We start from the raw sequence: 15,981 nt of genomic DNA on the forward strand, positions 1-15,981 counted from the left end.
GCCAGCATCAAAAAAAGTACAGTACACAAACTTCAAACAAAATATATAAACAGTGAATGGAGCGCTAAAATATTGATCAAAAAAAAAAATCTAAGAAATCTGGGTGAAAAAGAAAAGTGAAAAAAGAAAAAAACTAAAGCAGAGTCCCATCACATAAGAAAATCCATAAGTGTCTGTTTTAGAGTCCATCCATGGAAAATAAGGAATGAAGCAACAATGTAATGTTCACACATTATATATGTAGTGCATCCGATTCCCCACACCCAAAGTGGTATAATAATCTGCTTACCAGATGGCGATGACTGCCACAGCAGTCTCACCCAGCGCAGGGATTTAACGGTATCCCCAAAACCTGGGTGGTAATCGGAACTTCCAAGAAATGATTCCTAGTGTCGCCAACTAGTGCATTATGTTACTCGAAAATACAAAAGAAAAGGCTCCCATAGTGTAATATGTCAAATGTAGGTAATATTTAATAAATGATAAGTATTGCACTTACAATAAGATAGTTAATTAACCTGCGAATCACTCAAATATGCCTGGCCAATCCCCAGATGATGTCCTATAGATGACGAAACGTGTAGGGAGCCTATGATGGTGACGTAGTTGAGTTTTTTTCCTTCCCAGACGGTGGATAGGCGTTTTTTGATACAGGAAGTAGAACGAGGCTTGTGGAGACATTGCGATTCCTACATATCCATATTTGAATGATTCGCTGGTTAATGAACTACCTACATTTGACATATTACACTATGGGAGCCTTTTCTTTTGTAGTTTTGAGTAACATAATCCACTAGTTGGCAACACTAGGAATAATTTCTTGGAAGTTCCGATTACCACCCAGGTTTTGGGGAAACCGTTAAATCCCTGCGCTGGGCGAGACTGCTGTGGCAGTCATCGCCATCTGGTAAGCAGATTATTATACCACTTTGGGTTTGCGGAACCAGATGCACTACATATATTATGTGTAAAAATTACACTTTTGCTTCACCCCTTATTTTCCATGGATGGACTCTAAAACAGACACTTATGGATTTTCTTATGTGATGGGACTCTGCTTTAGTTTTTTCTTTTTTCACTTTTCTTTTTCACCCAGATTTCTTTAATTTTTTTTTTTGATCAGCAACACTTTATACTACAGGCAAGCCTATAATTCGGCTTACCTGTAGCTACACTGGATATCTCCTAAACCTGCACGGTTTAGGAGATATCCCCTGTATTTGCATGTGCCGACGTCATAGGCACATGCGCACTTAAGCAAACTGAAGCAATGGCACATTGTACTGTGCCGTTACCGGCACGACTGACGTCATCGCGGCTCCGGCCAATCACAGATACCCGGAAGTAACCCCCCCCCGGAGAGATGTTGGCCACCAGAGCAGTGAACGAGGACCGCTGCGGGGGCTTTGATCTCGGGTAAGTAATTCATAATGGGCTAGTATGCTGTGTCTTGCAGGTTTTTATTTTTTTGGGAATTTTTTTAAAGGGTTTACAACCACTTTAAGTAACGCCGTGCCGTATCGCAAAAAATGGCCTGGTCATGAAGGGGGGGGGGGTAAACCTTCCGGGGCTGAAGTGGTTAAAGAAAAAATTCCCATACTTCTCTTTTAAATAATTCAGGGGTATATTTCCCGCAACTGAATGATTGTTTTGAATACAAGGGTTATACAGGGCCTCTAATGAAAGCTACAACTGCCCATCTTAGCACACATTACACAGGCGTGGTCCACTGTTGTCACCATCATGAAACCTGTCCTAAAAAAATATCATGCAGACATCACTGGAGTGCATTTAGACAGAAAATGGTTGCAAAAGGACTGCAGGAAATCAGCAGCACTGAAATGCAAAAAAAGGCTTAGAAAAATGGTTTGTGATTTTGGCGCCCGGTGTTTTAACAAAATAAAAGTCTTTCGTGTTAGGGATCACGTTCTGCTGTCAGCAGTCATTCTTACAACATTTGGTTCTTTTTTAAAGTCCACTAAGCAGCACAGCTTATTATCTTGCAAAATTTTGCAGAAAAATACAACTGAAGAAATGGAGTTCTTGGAACCTGCATATTCTTTACGCTGACAATGCTGACACGGAGCAGAAAATGATTCAAACGACGAATGACCTTGTTAGAATATGACCCACGTCTGTGCGGCTTGAGTGCGCCTCTCTAGGCTCTCTGGTTGCCGCGCTGCAATAAGGCTTTGATGAAATGAATTTTGCATGGAAGCCGCCGTTCTATTACAGATAATGGCTTTCCTAAAATAATACTGAGGCTTGTTCCAGGCAGAGCCTCTTCTGTTATTGGGAGGCAAGGAGTGTAACAAGGACTGAACTGCTCATATTTTTACCTTTCCTTTTCTTCTTGCAGCAAAATATTACAATTAGAGCGATAATGACAATCAGGAGCAGGAGGCCTCCAATCGATGCAAAGACCGCAATGAGGATAATGGCGGTTTGGCTCAAGCCGGAGTTAGTACCTAGAAAAAATGGAGATGACATGAATGACTAAAGCCAAGCTCAATATTCGCAAAGGCTGTGATTGGCTCAAACATTTTCATACCAAACAAGACAACGACTGGGTGTGGGGGACGAGCAATATTGGCGAATGCGATTTGATAATGAAATTAGCGGTTTGACCGTTTGCCAAAATGTATTTAAAGATGGATGCCAGTTTTGCTCTACAGGAAATTAGCATTAAAAATCCTATTTAACCGCTTCAGCCCCGGAAGATTTTACCCCCTTCCTGACCAGAGCACGTTTTGCGATTCGGCACTGCGTCGCTTTAACTGACAATTGCGCGGTCGTGCGACGTTGCACCCAAACAAGATTTACGTCCGTTTTTTTCCCACAAATAAAACTTTCTTTTGGTGGTATTTGATCACCTCTGCGGTTTTTATTTTTTGCGCCATGAACAAAAAATTTTGAAAAAAAGAAATATTTTTTACTTTTTGCTATAATAAATATCCCCCAAAAATATATATAAAAAAAACGAATTTTTTCCTCAGTTTAGGCCGATATGTATTCTTCTACATATTTTTGGTAAAAGAATTTGCAAAAAGCGTATATTGATTGGTTTGCGCAAAAGTTATAGTGCCTACAAAATAGGGGATAGATTTATGGCATTTTTATTATTAACTTTTTTTTTCATTAGTAATGGCGGCGATCTGCGATTTTTATCGTGACTGCTACATTATAGCGGACTCATCGGACACTTTTGACAATATTTTGGAACCATTGTCATTTATACAGCGATCGGTGCTTTAAAATGCACTGATTACTGTGTAAATGACACTGGCAGGGAAGGGGTTAAAAACTAGGGGGCGAACAAAGGGTTAAGTGTGTCCTAGGGAGTGGTTCTAACTGTGGGGGGGATGGGCTTCAACTCGCATGACAGTGATCACTGCTCTCGATGACAGGGAGTAGTGATCTCTGTCATGTCTCAAGGCAGAACGGGGAAATGCCTTGTTTACATAGGCACTTCCCCATTCTGCGGCTCCATGACACGATCGCTGGGAGATCAATGTCCGCCGGTCCCACGGGCATGGTCACGCTGTACGCGCTGCGCGCCCGCTATTACCGCCAATTAAAGGGGACGTACAGGTACACCCATTTGCCCACTGCTGCCATTGATCCAACGTATATCAGCGTGCAGCGGTCGGCAAGTGGTTAAAGAGGAGCCACTGCTCCTAAGCAGTGGTGGTCACGCCATCCTAAACCATGCGCCTGGCCCCCTAATCTACAAGCAGGGCACTGGACGCATGGATTCCAATGGGGCTTTTTTTTTAAGCACATTATTAGAGCCTAAGGCTCTAATTGGCTTAAAAAAAAGGTGGGCTCGGGGCACAGAGCACTGCGCCCTGTGCCCACCCAGTTGTATGATAATAGCAAATTAATATTCGCTATTGTCTTCCTGCTTCTCCTCCCGGCCAATCAGGAAGTGGGTCTTGAGACCCAATTGGCTGAGAGCAGAAGAGACTGCATTGGCCGCCGAGGTGGAAGCTGCAGAGGAGGAGACGCAGAGGGAAGCCGCAGAAGCTGCCGCGACCTAGATGGGGTAAGTGCAGGGCTGGTGGGCAGACGAGAGAGCGATGGGTGGTTGGTTTGCCGATCTACCAAATTTGCTTGAATGGTTTACATTTGGCAGATTTACTGACCACCAAATGTAAAAGGAGTGATAGTTTCCACTGTGAGCGCGAAATCTGCGAACACCCATGTTCGCTGCCTTTGCACCTTAAAGGGGATGGGGGGGTTGGTGGATGGGGGGTTGGTTGGGGGGGGGGCACTAAAAACATGGCCTTTTTGTAATGCCCCCCCAACAACTCAAAGCCCTAACTTGTTGCTGCATGACATGGCTTTGTTGGTCAACAAAATAAAGCAAACAATTCTCTCTGCTTTTTGCTTATTTTGATAAATATTTTTGCTTATTTATTTGGTGTGCCTTTCTCTGTCTCTTTTTTCGGTCACTGTTTTTATATGGTTTGACTTTCATGAAAAAAGTAAAAAAAAACAAAATGCACCAAAAGGGGAAAAAATACTTAAAGCTGAAGTTCAATATACATTCTTTTGGGATCCAGCACCATGCTTATTAGGTATGCGAAATTAAAGTAGAACTATAGGCAAAAGATTTTTTTAATTTTGGATAGAGCAAAGAAGGGTTATGACGCCTGTCAGATTATATTTTGCCATCTGTGTCCCATTGCGGAGAATACCCTTCACTTCCTGTCTCATAGCCAAACAGGAAGTGAGAGAGAAAATCCCTGCAAATTAAGGTAATTTTTTGGGTACCCCCAGATCACCAGAACTAGTGTCCCCATTTGAAGATTTCCCCTCTATTACTTTTCTGGGGACAACCCAAAATTTGGGATTTTCTTTTACTTTCACTTTTGTTGATAATGGTAAACAGGACAAATAGAGAGGGGGGAATCTCCCTAACAGGGGAACAGACAGCAATAAAAACTGACAGGGATTCTAATCCCTCTCCACTCTATCCAAAACATAAAAAAAATGTTTTGCCTTTAGTTATACTTTAAAGTGGTTGTAAAGGCAGAAGGATTTTTATCTTAATGCAGAAGGCTCTTCCCCGGTAGCCAGACCTCATTATTAGTCTATAGACCTTTATATAATGTGAGCTGACTAATGCTCAGGGCCAGTGGCGGCTGGTGCTCAATTTTTTTGGAGGGAGTGGCAAACAAACCTGGCTCCCTCACTCGCACTACCCCCCCACCCCCGGCGCTCAATCGATCAAATGAACAGAAAGGCGGCGATCCATGGCCTTACCTTATCCTTAGCTGGCAATCTGGGCGGCCTCCTCTAGCTGTTGCTGAGGTAGAGGTGCAGGGAGAAGGACAGTAGATGGATGACGATCCATCGTCAATCATGACGCCGACACCACCGCTGGACCTGAAAAAGGAAAAGCTCCATTCGCCACAAACACGCCCCCACGGCCTGCCTGCCCCGCAACATTTTTAAAATAGATATGGGGCAGGGCCCCCTGGCGACGTCACCTGGTGGCACCGCCCCTTGTAGCATCACTGAGCCAGTATGCACCAGTCGGTGACGTCACAAGGGGGCGGTGCCACCAGGTGACGTTTCCGGGTGCCCCCCCCCCCCTCCATAGCTATTTAAGAATTGTCACACAGCGGGGAAAGCAGACCACGGAAGCGTTCGTGGATAGCGTATCTTTTTTTTTTCCGAGTCTGGCGGTGGCATAGGTGTCGTGATTGATGATGGATCTACTTTGGGGGACATTGTTTTTTTATTTTTTAATAATGCAATTGTCAAAAACTTTGTACTGTCTTTAATCACTTTTACACATTTTTGGTGAATGGAGAGGGCTACCCCATACTCATTCACATAGTGGGGGGGCCAGGATCTGGGGGCCCCCTTACTAAAGGGGGCTTCCAGATTCCGATAAGCCCCCACCCGTAGACCCCCACAATCACAGCCCAGGGTTGTGGGGAAGAAGCCCCTGTCCCCATCAACATGGGGACAAGTTGCTTTGGTGTGCGGGGCAGAGCCTCCCCTGCCCCAATGAGCCTCCTCCCAATGTTGAGGGCATGTGGCCTGATATGGTTCAGAAGGGGGAGGGCACCCCTTTCCTGACCTGCCAGGCTGCATGTTCGGATAAGGGTTTGTTATGGATTTTGGGGGGAGACCCCACGCCTTTTATTTTATCTTGGCGTGAGGTTCCCCTTAAAAGCTATACCAGACCCGAAGGGCCTGGTATGCATTGGGGGGGGGGCATGCTGGGTTTTTTTTCATAATTTTTAATTGCTGGCATGTTTTATTTACATTCAGCTGACAGCGGGGAACCCTCTGACAGCTGATGAGTCATCCGTTGATAAGGACACCGCGGCCGGCTTCCCGACTCTCTCCTTAGCAACCAGCTATTGGGGGGGGACCCCCAGGCTGTTTCTGACAAATACCGCATGTGATACCACCAGCAAACCCTTGTGATAAATATTGCATGTTTTTTTACTCTGTTCCTTTTGTGAATTGGACTTATGAGCTTACCGCATGTTTTTTTGACGATATTCACCGGCACATTTTTCATGTTGTGGTAAATATCGCCAAATCCTTATTTTTTTTATACATTTTTTGTGAATTGGACTTTGTTTACTGCATGTAATAATTTATGCAAATTAGGCAGGTGACCGTGTTATTGCATGTGGTAAACTTTAGTGGTTTGACCCCAAATTCCATAGTTTTACATTGGTGATGATGCCATCAGTGTGTGACCTGTTCATTCCAAATTGACAAGCAAAAACCTATAATTTTTACACTACCCAGAGTTCTCCCGAACTGTTTAGGAAGAATAGATGGATGCTCCTACCTTGTTCCCGTACTGCTATGGTCACCGTTGTGGACAGGGGTGCATCCAGCGTCTGTACTTTTGCCAGGCAGGTTAAATTTGTATCTGCCATTGGGGCGATGGTGAAGGTGCTCACTGCGCTTACCAAGCCATCTGTCCCCGTAGTGTAGTCAGTAATGTAATATATAGTACTTGCAACTGTGTTGTTTATATTCCAGGTGATGGTGGGAGCGGGGTACCATCCTGAAGCCTGACAGGAGATGCTTACTGTGGTATTGGGGGCCACAGTGACGGAGCTGCCACTGGTTACCTGGACCGATCCTTTTACTGTTTGAGGGAAAAGTCTTGTTACAAATATGACAACCACAGGCAAACAAAAAAAAAAGTTTTGCAGAAATCATTTGCACACTATGTTAGCAGTACAGCCAGACAACATACATTTTAGGAGAAGATATACTTTAAAATAAAAACTTAAATTTGTTTAAAAATTAAATTTTTGGGACCTTTTTAATAAAACTGGAGGAAAAACTTCACTAGATTTTTTTGCAGCTGGCATGCCATGGCAATGCCCCTGGTGCCTGCAGGAATTTTTAGTATTCTTCTAGAATGCCTCTGGACCCCATAAACTTAGATTGCAGTATAAAGTGACTGCTGACTTCAGTCAAGAATTCTTTGGTCTGCCCACTCCTGTCCTCTGCTCACCATTACTGGTCCAACACCAATGGAGTTTAAAGCGGAGTTCCACCCAAAAATGGAACTTCCACTTTTCGGAATCCCCCCCCCCCCCCGGTGTCACATTTGGCACCTTTCAGGGGGGAGGGGAGAGCAGATACCTGTATAATCCAGGTATTTGCTCCCATTTCCGGGCATAGATAGCTGCAGTATCCGCGGAAATCTATGCTATATCCAGCGACTCCTCTGTCCCCCCCCCTGCTGTCTTCTGGGAGACATACAGGTCCCAGAAGACAGCAGGGACCAGTGGAATCGCGCAGCGTGACTCGCGCATGCGCAGTAGGGAACCGGGAAGTGAAGTCGCAAGGCTTCACTTCCTGATTCCCTTACTGAAGATGGCCGCTCCTCCACCCAAGAACCGAGGGACAGATCGGCTTCGGGTGCCAACATCTCAGGTGCCCTGGACAGGTAAGTGTCCATATTTTAAAAGACAGCAGCTGCAGTATTTGTAGCTGCTGACTTTAAAAAAAAAAAAAAAATTGGCGGAACTCTGCTTTATTCACTTTATAAACATGCTCATAAAGATTTCTCATAAGAAAAGATCCCTAATCATCCTGAAGTCATAGCCAATATGAAATCTTTAGTTGTAAACTTGCCCCCCCCTCCCCCCACTGGTATAGGAAGGCACATGTGTTTCATTACAAATTGAAATTTAGACATAATTTTCGTTATTTGAAGACTCGGATGTAACCGAATCTCCGAATCACTATAGTAAGGAATTTCAATTAATCAAAAATAATTTATAACAGAACAACAAAATGTATTCGTATTCATGCAGACCTTTTGTTAGAGCCTTTTCACACTGGGGCGGGGGCAGCGTTGGCGGTAAAACGCCGCTATTATTAGCGGCGTTTTACCGTCGGTATGCGGCCGCTAGATGGGCGGTTTTCAGGGCCGATCCTAGGGTCACAGACGCCTGGGTGCAGAAATATTTCTGGCGCCCCCACATGGGTGTGGTCATCTTACCAACTCCTCCCCTTTACAAATAATTCTATGGCAACGACTCAAATACAGAGATTCTCCCCTTAGAAGTCTTTGTTACCCTGAAATCCTCCCACGATCTCTTAACAATAAAGAAAATACAGGAAGAGAGAACACTAATGAGACCTGGAGGGGAACCTCTGTGATGCACACAGAGAGGGCTTCTGTTAGAAAGAGTCCCCAGACATAATACAGGATACGGTCAAAGACTGCAGACATGATACAAGAGATGGTCAGAAACTGCAGACATGATTAGAGGTTGACCGATATATCGGCCGATATTTGACGTTTTTTTCTTAATCGGCATCGGCCGATTGTGCTGATAAAAAATGCCGATATAACTCAGCGTGACTTGCAAATGACTTCTGAAGTCAATACAAGTTGCCGGTGTCTTGCCGAGAATGTTCCCTCGGCGGATAAGTTCCCCTCCTGTACTGCGCAGGCGCAGCGCCTGCGCAGTACATACTACTCTCAGCCGCCGGAGATAGCCGAAGCTCAAATGCTTCAATCAGCTGTACACGGCGCCTGCGCTCTGGGTCCAGGTTCCTTCTCCACCATCCAAGTGGACCTAGAGGGGGAATCTAAAAGTGCCGAGCGCAGCGAGGCCGTGCCCGAAGCATGGCGAGTGAAGCGAGCCCGCGAGGGGTCCTCTTCCAGGCGCCGTGTACAGCTGATTTTCAGCTGTTCTGCTTCGGCTATTTCCGCCGATACCTACTGCGCAGGCGCAGTAGAGGGGGGAACTTATACGCCGAGCGGAACTTTCTCGGCAGAACACTGGTATTCTTCTGTGAAGCACTTCTCTCCCCTCTCTGGGCAGCCTGTCAAATCTGATAAAAAGAACCTGAATTGATACAATGTTTACACTTCGGAATGAGCTGAACTCTGTGTGTAGAAGCTCTCAGTTTAACCATTTAAAGACTAAATCATTTCTGACACTTGTTGCTTACAAGTAAAAATCCTGTATTTTCTGCTAGAAAATCACTTAGAACCCCCAAACAATATATATTTTTTTTAGCAGAGACCCTAGGGAATAAAATAGTGGTTGTTGCAATATTTTATGTCACACGGTATTTGCGCAGCGGTCTTTCAAACGCAATTTAAAAAAAAAAATACACTAATAAATTAAAAAAAAAAACTAAGCAGTAAAGTTAGCCCATTTTTTTTCGTCCAAAAGTTTTGATTACCTGTTTTTGTGTATTTATTTTTAAGATATAGTTTTTTTTTATATATTTTTTTTAATCTAAATTATACATACAAGTGAACTGATTGGAGGTTTGTTTTGTTTAATAAATGTTTAAATGTAAAAAATTTTCTGTATCACTTTAGGTTGCTTTCACACTGCAGCGGGCACGCGTTGACGGTAAAACGCTGCTAGTTTTAGTGGCGCTTTACCGTCATTTTAGCGGCGCTATTCGGCTGCTAGCAGGGAGCTTATAACCCAGCTAGCAGCCGTGGAAGGGGTTAAATGTGCCCCTGAAGCGCCGCTGCCGAAACGCTTTGCAGGCGCTTTGGCAGTGGTGCGCATTCATTTCAATGGGCAGGAGTGGTGGAGCAGCGGTATACACCGCTCCAAAGATGCTGCTTGCAGGACTTTTTTTTAACATCCTGCCAGCACATCGCCTCAGTGTGAAAGCACTCTGGCTTTCACACTGAGACTGCAGGGGAGCCGTTTTACAGGCGCTATTTTTAGCCCAAAAGCGCCTGAAAGACACCCCAGGAGATGGTCAGAGACTGCAGACATAATACAGGAGATTATCAGAGACTGCAGACATGGTACAGGAGATGATCAGAGACTGCAGACATAGTACAGGAGATTATCAGAGACTGCAGACATGGTACAGGAGATGATCAGAGACTGCAGACATAGTACAGGAGATGATCAGAGACTGCAGACATGGTACAGGAGATGATCAGAGACTGCAGACATGGTACAGGAGATGATCAGAGACTGTAGACATAGTACAGGAGATGATCAGAGACTGTAGACATAGTACAGGAGATGATCAGAGACTGCAGACATGGTACAGGAGATGATCAGAGACTGTAGACATAGTACAGGAGATGATCAGAGACTGTAGACATAGTACAGGAGATGATCAGAGACTGCAGACATGGTACAGGAGATGATCAGAGACTGCATACATAGTACAGGAGATGGTCAGAGACTGTAGACATGATACAAGAGACAGTCAGAGACTGCAGACATAGTACAGGAGATGACCAGAGACTGCAGACATGATACAAGAGATGGTCAGAGACTGCAGACATAGTACAGGAGATGGTCAGAGACTGCAGACATGATACAAGAGATGGTCAGAAACTGCAGACATAATACAGGAGATGGTCGGAGACTACAGACAAGATAGAATAGATGGTCAGAGACTGCAGACATGATACAAGAGACAGTCAGACACTGCAGACATGGTACAGAAGCTGGTCAGAGATTGCAGACATGATACAAGAGATGGTCAGAGACTGTAGACATGATACAAGAGACAGTCAGAGACTGCAGACATAGTACAGGAGATGGTCAGAGACTGCAGACATGGTACAGGAGATGGTCAGAGACTGCAGACATGGTACAGGAGTTGGTCAGAGACTGCAGACATAATACAGGAGACGATCAGAGACTGCAGACATAGTACAGGAGATGATCAGAGACTGCAGACATGGTACAGGAGATGATCAGAGACTGCAGACATAATACAGGAGATGATCAGAGACTGCAGACATAGTACAGGAGATGATCAGAGACTGCAGACATGGTACAGGAGATGATCAGAGACTGTAGACATAGTACAGGAGATGGTCAGAGACTGCAGACATGGTACAGGAGATGGTCAGAGACTGCAGACATAGTACAGGAGATGGTCAGAGACGGCAGACATAGTACAGGAGATGGTCAGAGACTGCAGACATGATTCAAGAGATGGTCAGAGACTGCAGACATGATACAAGAGACAGTCAGACACTGCAGACATGGTACAGAAGCTGGTCAGAGATTGCAGACATGATACAAGAGATGGTCAGAGACTGTAGACATGATACAAGAGACAGTCAGAGACTGCAGACATAGTACAGGAGATGGTCAGAGACTGCAGACATGGTACAGGAGATGGTCAGAGACTGCAGACATGGTACAGGAGTTGGTCAGAGACTGCAGACATAATACAGGAGATGATCAGAGACTGCAGACATAGTACAGGAGATGATCAGAGACTGCAGACATGGTACAGGAGATGATCAGAGACTGTAGACATAGTACAGGAGATGGTCAGAGACTGCAGACATGGTACAGGAGATGGTCAGAGACTGCAGACATAGTACAGGAGATGGTCAGAGACTGCAGACATAGTACAGGAGATGGTCAGAGACTGCAGACATGATTCAAGAGATGGTCAGAGACTGCAGACATGATACAAGAGACAGTCAGAGACTGCAGACATAGTACAGGAGATGGTCAGAGACTGCAGACATGGTACAGGAGATGGTCAGAGACTGCAGACATGGTACAGGAGATGGTCAGAGACTGCAGACATGGTACAGGAGATGATCAGAGACTGCAGACATAATACAGGAGATGATCAGAGACTGCAGACATAGTACAGGAGATGATCAGAGACTGCAGACATGGTACAGGAGATGGTCAGAGACTGCAGACATAGTACAGGAGATGGTCAGAGACTGCAGACATAGTACAGGAGATGGTCAGAGACTGCAGACATGATTCAAGAGCTGGTCAGAGACTGCAGACATAGTACAGGAGATGATCAGAGACTGCAGACATGGTACAGGAGATGATCAGAGACTGCAGACATGGTATAGGAGATGATCAGAGACTGTAGACATGATACAAGAGATAGTCAGAGACTGCAGACATAGTACAGAGACGGTCAGAGACTGCAGACGTGATACAAGAGATGGTCAGAGACTGCAGACATAATACAGGAGATGGTCAGAGACTACAGACAAGATAGAATAGATGGTCAGAGACTGTAGACATGATACAAGAGACAGTCAGACACTGCAGACATGGTACAGAAGCTGGTCAGAGATTGCAGACATGATACAAGAGATGGTCAGAGACTGCAGACATGATACAAGAGATGGTCAGAGACTGCAGACATAGTACAGGAGATGGTCAGAGACTGCAGACATGGTACAGGAGATGGTCAGAGACTGCAGACATAGTACAGGAGATGGTCAGAGACTGCAGACATAGTACAGGAGATGGTCAGAGACTGCAGACATGATTCAAGAGATGGTCAGAGACTGCAGACATGATACAAGAGACAGTCAGAGACTGCAGACATAGTACAGGAGATGGTCAGAGACTGCAGACATGGTACAGGAGATGGTCAGAGACTGCAGACATGGTACAGGAGATGATCAGAGACTGCAGACATAATACAGGAGATGATCAGAGACTGCAGACATAGTACAGGAGATGATCAGAGACTGCAGACATGGTACAGGAGATGATCAGAGACTGTAGACATAGTACAGGAGATGGTCAGAGACTGCAGACATGGTACAGGAGATGGTCAGAGACTGCAGACATAGTACAGGAGATGGTCAGAGACTGCAGACATAGTACAGGAGATGGTCAGAGACTGCAGACATGATTCAAGAGATGGTCAGAGACTGCAGACATAGTACAGGAGATGATCAGAGACTGCAGACATGGTACAGGAGATGATCAGAGACTGCAGACATGGTATAGGAGATGATCAGAGACTGTAGACATGATACAAGAGATAGTCAGAGACTGCAGACATAGTACCGAGACGGTCAGAGACTGCAGACGTGATACAAGAGATGGTCAGAGACTGCAGACATAATACAGGAGATGGTCAGAGACTACAGACAAGATAGAATAGATGGTCAGAGACTGTAGACATGATACAAGAGACAGTCAGACACTGCAGACATGGTACAGAAGCTGGTCAGAGATTGCAGACATGATACAAGAGATGGTCAGAGACTGCAGATATGATACAAGAGATGGTCAGAGACTGCAGACATGATACAGGAGATGGTCAGAGACTGCAGACATGATGCAAGAGATGGTCAGAGACTGCAGACATGATACAAGAGATGGTCAGAGACTGCAGACATGATACAAGAGATGGTCAGAGACTGCAGACATGATGCAAGAGATGGTTAGAGACTGCAGACATGATACAAGAGATGGTCAGAGACTGCAGACATGATACAAGAGAAGGTCAGAGACTGAAGACATGATACAAGAGAAGGTCAGAGACTGCAGGCATGATACAGGAGATGGTCAGAGACTGCAGACATGATACAACAGAAGGTCAAAGACTGAAGACATGATACAAGAGAAGGTCAGAGACTGCAGACATTATACAAGAGATGGTCAGAGACTGCAGATATAATACAGGAGATGGTCAGAGACTGCAGTTCCTATGGACGTTAGTAGATAATGGCCGATCGGCCCTCTCACCTGACCCAGCGATGGTTCCTCTGATCAGGAGTCAGCTCACTCTGAATTGCCCGTGGCGACTCTGCTGGGTAGCACCCAGATCTGTATTCTGGCAGTGACTCCATTCCTTTCTCTGCCAGGGATGGCGCTAGGCTGTGTGTCTTTCCCTCTGGTGGCGCAGGGCAGTGGGGTTTCCTCTCTGATGGTGTTTCCTCAGCACTGTCCTCTCCCTCTGGAGTCCTGGGTGTACTTCCCTGAAAGCTTTCCCAGGCTCCTGTATCTCTCTCTCTCCCATTCAGCTGAGCATGCTGTGTGGGCTGCAGTTTCCGTGTTACAGTAGGGCTGCCAGTCCTCGGGACTACATGTCCCACAATCCTCTTCTCTGCTCCTTTTTCTATTCTATTTTTTCACTGGCTGATATGAAGGCGGGGGAAGAAACATAGTGGGAGGCTGTGCTGGCCAGCGCCGCTCACTAGTATAGCAGTGCACGTGCGGAGGAGAGGGAGGGGAAGGGGCGAAAGAAGAGCCCGCAGCTGCAGTGACGTCACTAGGGTTGGTTTCACCAGGTGCGGTATAACATGGTGTCACCCCCCTTCCACCAACTTTAGTCGCCCCTCAGTACAGACCCCCCTCCACTAAGTATAGACCCCCCTTCGTCAGTGCAGGTCCCCCACTAAGTATAAACCCCTCTCTCAGTACAGACCCCCCCTTCATCAGAATAGACCCCCCAGGACAAACCACCCCCCCTCCATTAGTAGACCCCCCCAGGACAACCCCCCCCAAAAGTACAGATCCCCCAGGACAAAGCCCCCTCCATTAGTACAGACCCCCCACAGGACAAACCCCCCCTTCATTAGTACAGACCCCCCAGGACAACCCCCCTCCATTAGTACAGACCCCCAGGAAAAACCCCCTCCATTAGTACAGACCCCCCAGGACAAATCCCCCCTCCATTAGTACAGACCCCCCAGGACAAATCCCCTCTCCATTAGTACAGACCCCCCCAGGAGAAACCCCCGTCCATTAGTACAGACCCCCCAGGATAAATTCCCCATTCATTAGTACAGACCCCCCAGGACAACCCCCCTTCATTAGTACAGAACCCCCCAGGACACCCCCCCCTCCATTAGTACAGACCCCCCCGGACAAACACCCCCCTCCATTAGTACAGACCCCCCCAGGACAAATCCCCCCTCTATTAGTACAGACCCCCCAGGACAAATCCCCCCTCCATTAGTACAGACCCCCCAGGACAAATCCCCCCTCCATTAGTACAGACCCCCCAGGACAAATCCCCTCTCCATTAGTACAGACCCCCCAGGAGAAACCCCCGTCCATTAGTACAGACCCCCCAGGATAAATTCCCCATTCATTAGTACAGACCCCCCAGGACAACCCCCCTTCATTAGTACAGAACCCCCCTGGACAACCCCCTCCATTAGTACAGACCCCCAGGACAAATCTCTCCATTAGTACAGACCCCCCAGGACAAACCCCTCCCCTCCATTAGTACAGACCCCCCAGGACAACTCCCCCTCCATTAGTACAGAACCCCCAGGACAACCCCCCCATTAGTACAGACCCCCAGGACAAACCCTTCCCCTCCATTAGTACAGACCCCCAGGACAAACCCCTCCCCTCCATTAGTACAGACCCCCCAGGACAACTCCCCCTCCATTAGTACAGACCCCCCAGGACAACCCCCCATTAGTACAGACCCCCCCAGGACAACCCCCCCATTAGTAAAGACCCCCCAGGACAAACACCTCCCCTCCATTAGTACAGATCCCCAGGGACAAACCTCCCTCTATCAGTACAGACCCCCCAGGACAACCCCCCCATTAGTACAGACCCCCCAGGACAACCCCCCCATTAGTACAGACCCCCAGGGACAAACCTCCCTCTATCAGTACAGACCCCCCAGGACAACCCCCCATTAGTACAGACCCCCCCCAGGACAACCCCCCCATTAGTACAGACCCCCCCAGGACAACCCCCCCATTAGTACAGACCCCCCCAG

General features: G+C 46.5%; 1 protein-coding gene across 3 annotated transcripts in view; it reads right to left on the bottom strand.

The window, feature by feature from the left end:
- Positions 1-15,981, bottom strand: part of IGSF5 (immunoglobulin superfamily member 5) — a 188,798-nt gene that overhangs the window by 19,209 nt on the left and 153,608 nt on the right. For all 3 annotated transcript variants that reach the window (XR_012241801.1, XM_073617231.1, XM_073617230.1), the window contains exons 4-5: positions 6,824-7,129; positions 2,340-2,468 (exon numbers count right to left, since the gene is read on the bottom strand). Coding sequence is in view for 2 of the 3 variants with exons in the window: in XM_073617231.1 (XP_073473332.1) it covers positions 2,340-2,468; positions 6,824-7,129 (435 nt within the window). In the remaining variant the exon portion in view is untranslated. The remainder of the gene's footprint in view (positions 1-2,339; positions 2,469-6,823; positions 7,130-15,981) is intronic.

The sequence above is a fragment of the Aquarana catesbeiana genome, linkage group LG02 (genome assembly GCF_042186555.1).
Source record: "Aquarana catesbeiana isolate 2022-GZ linkage group LG02, ASM4218655v1, whole genome shotgun sequence".
In the NCBI taxonomy this organism is placed as follows: domain Eukaryota; kingdom Metazoa; phylum Chordata; class Amphibia; order Anura; family Ranidae; genus Aquarana; species Aquarana catesbeiana.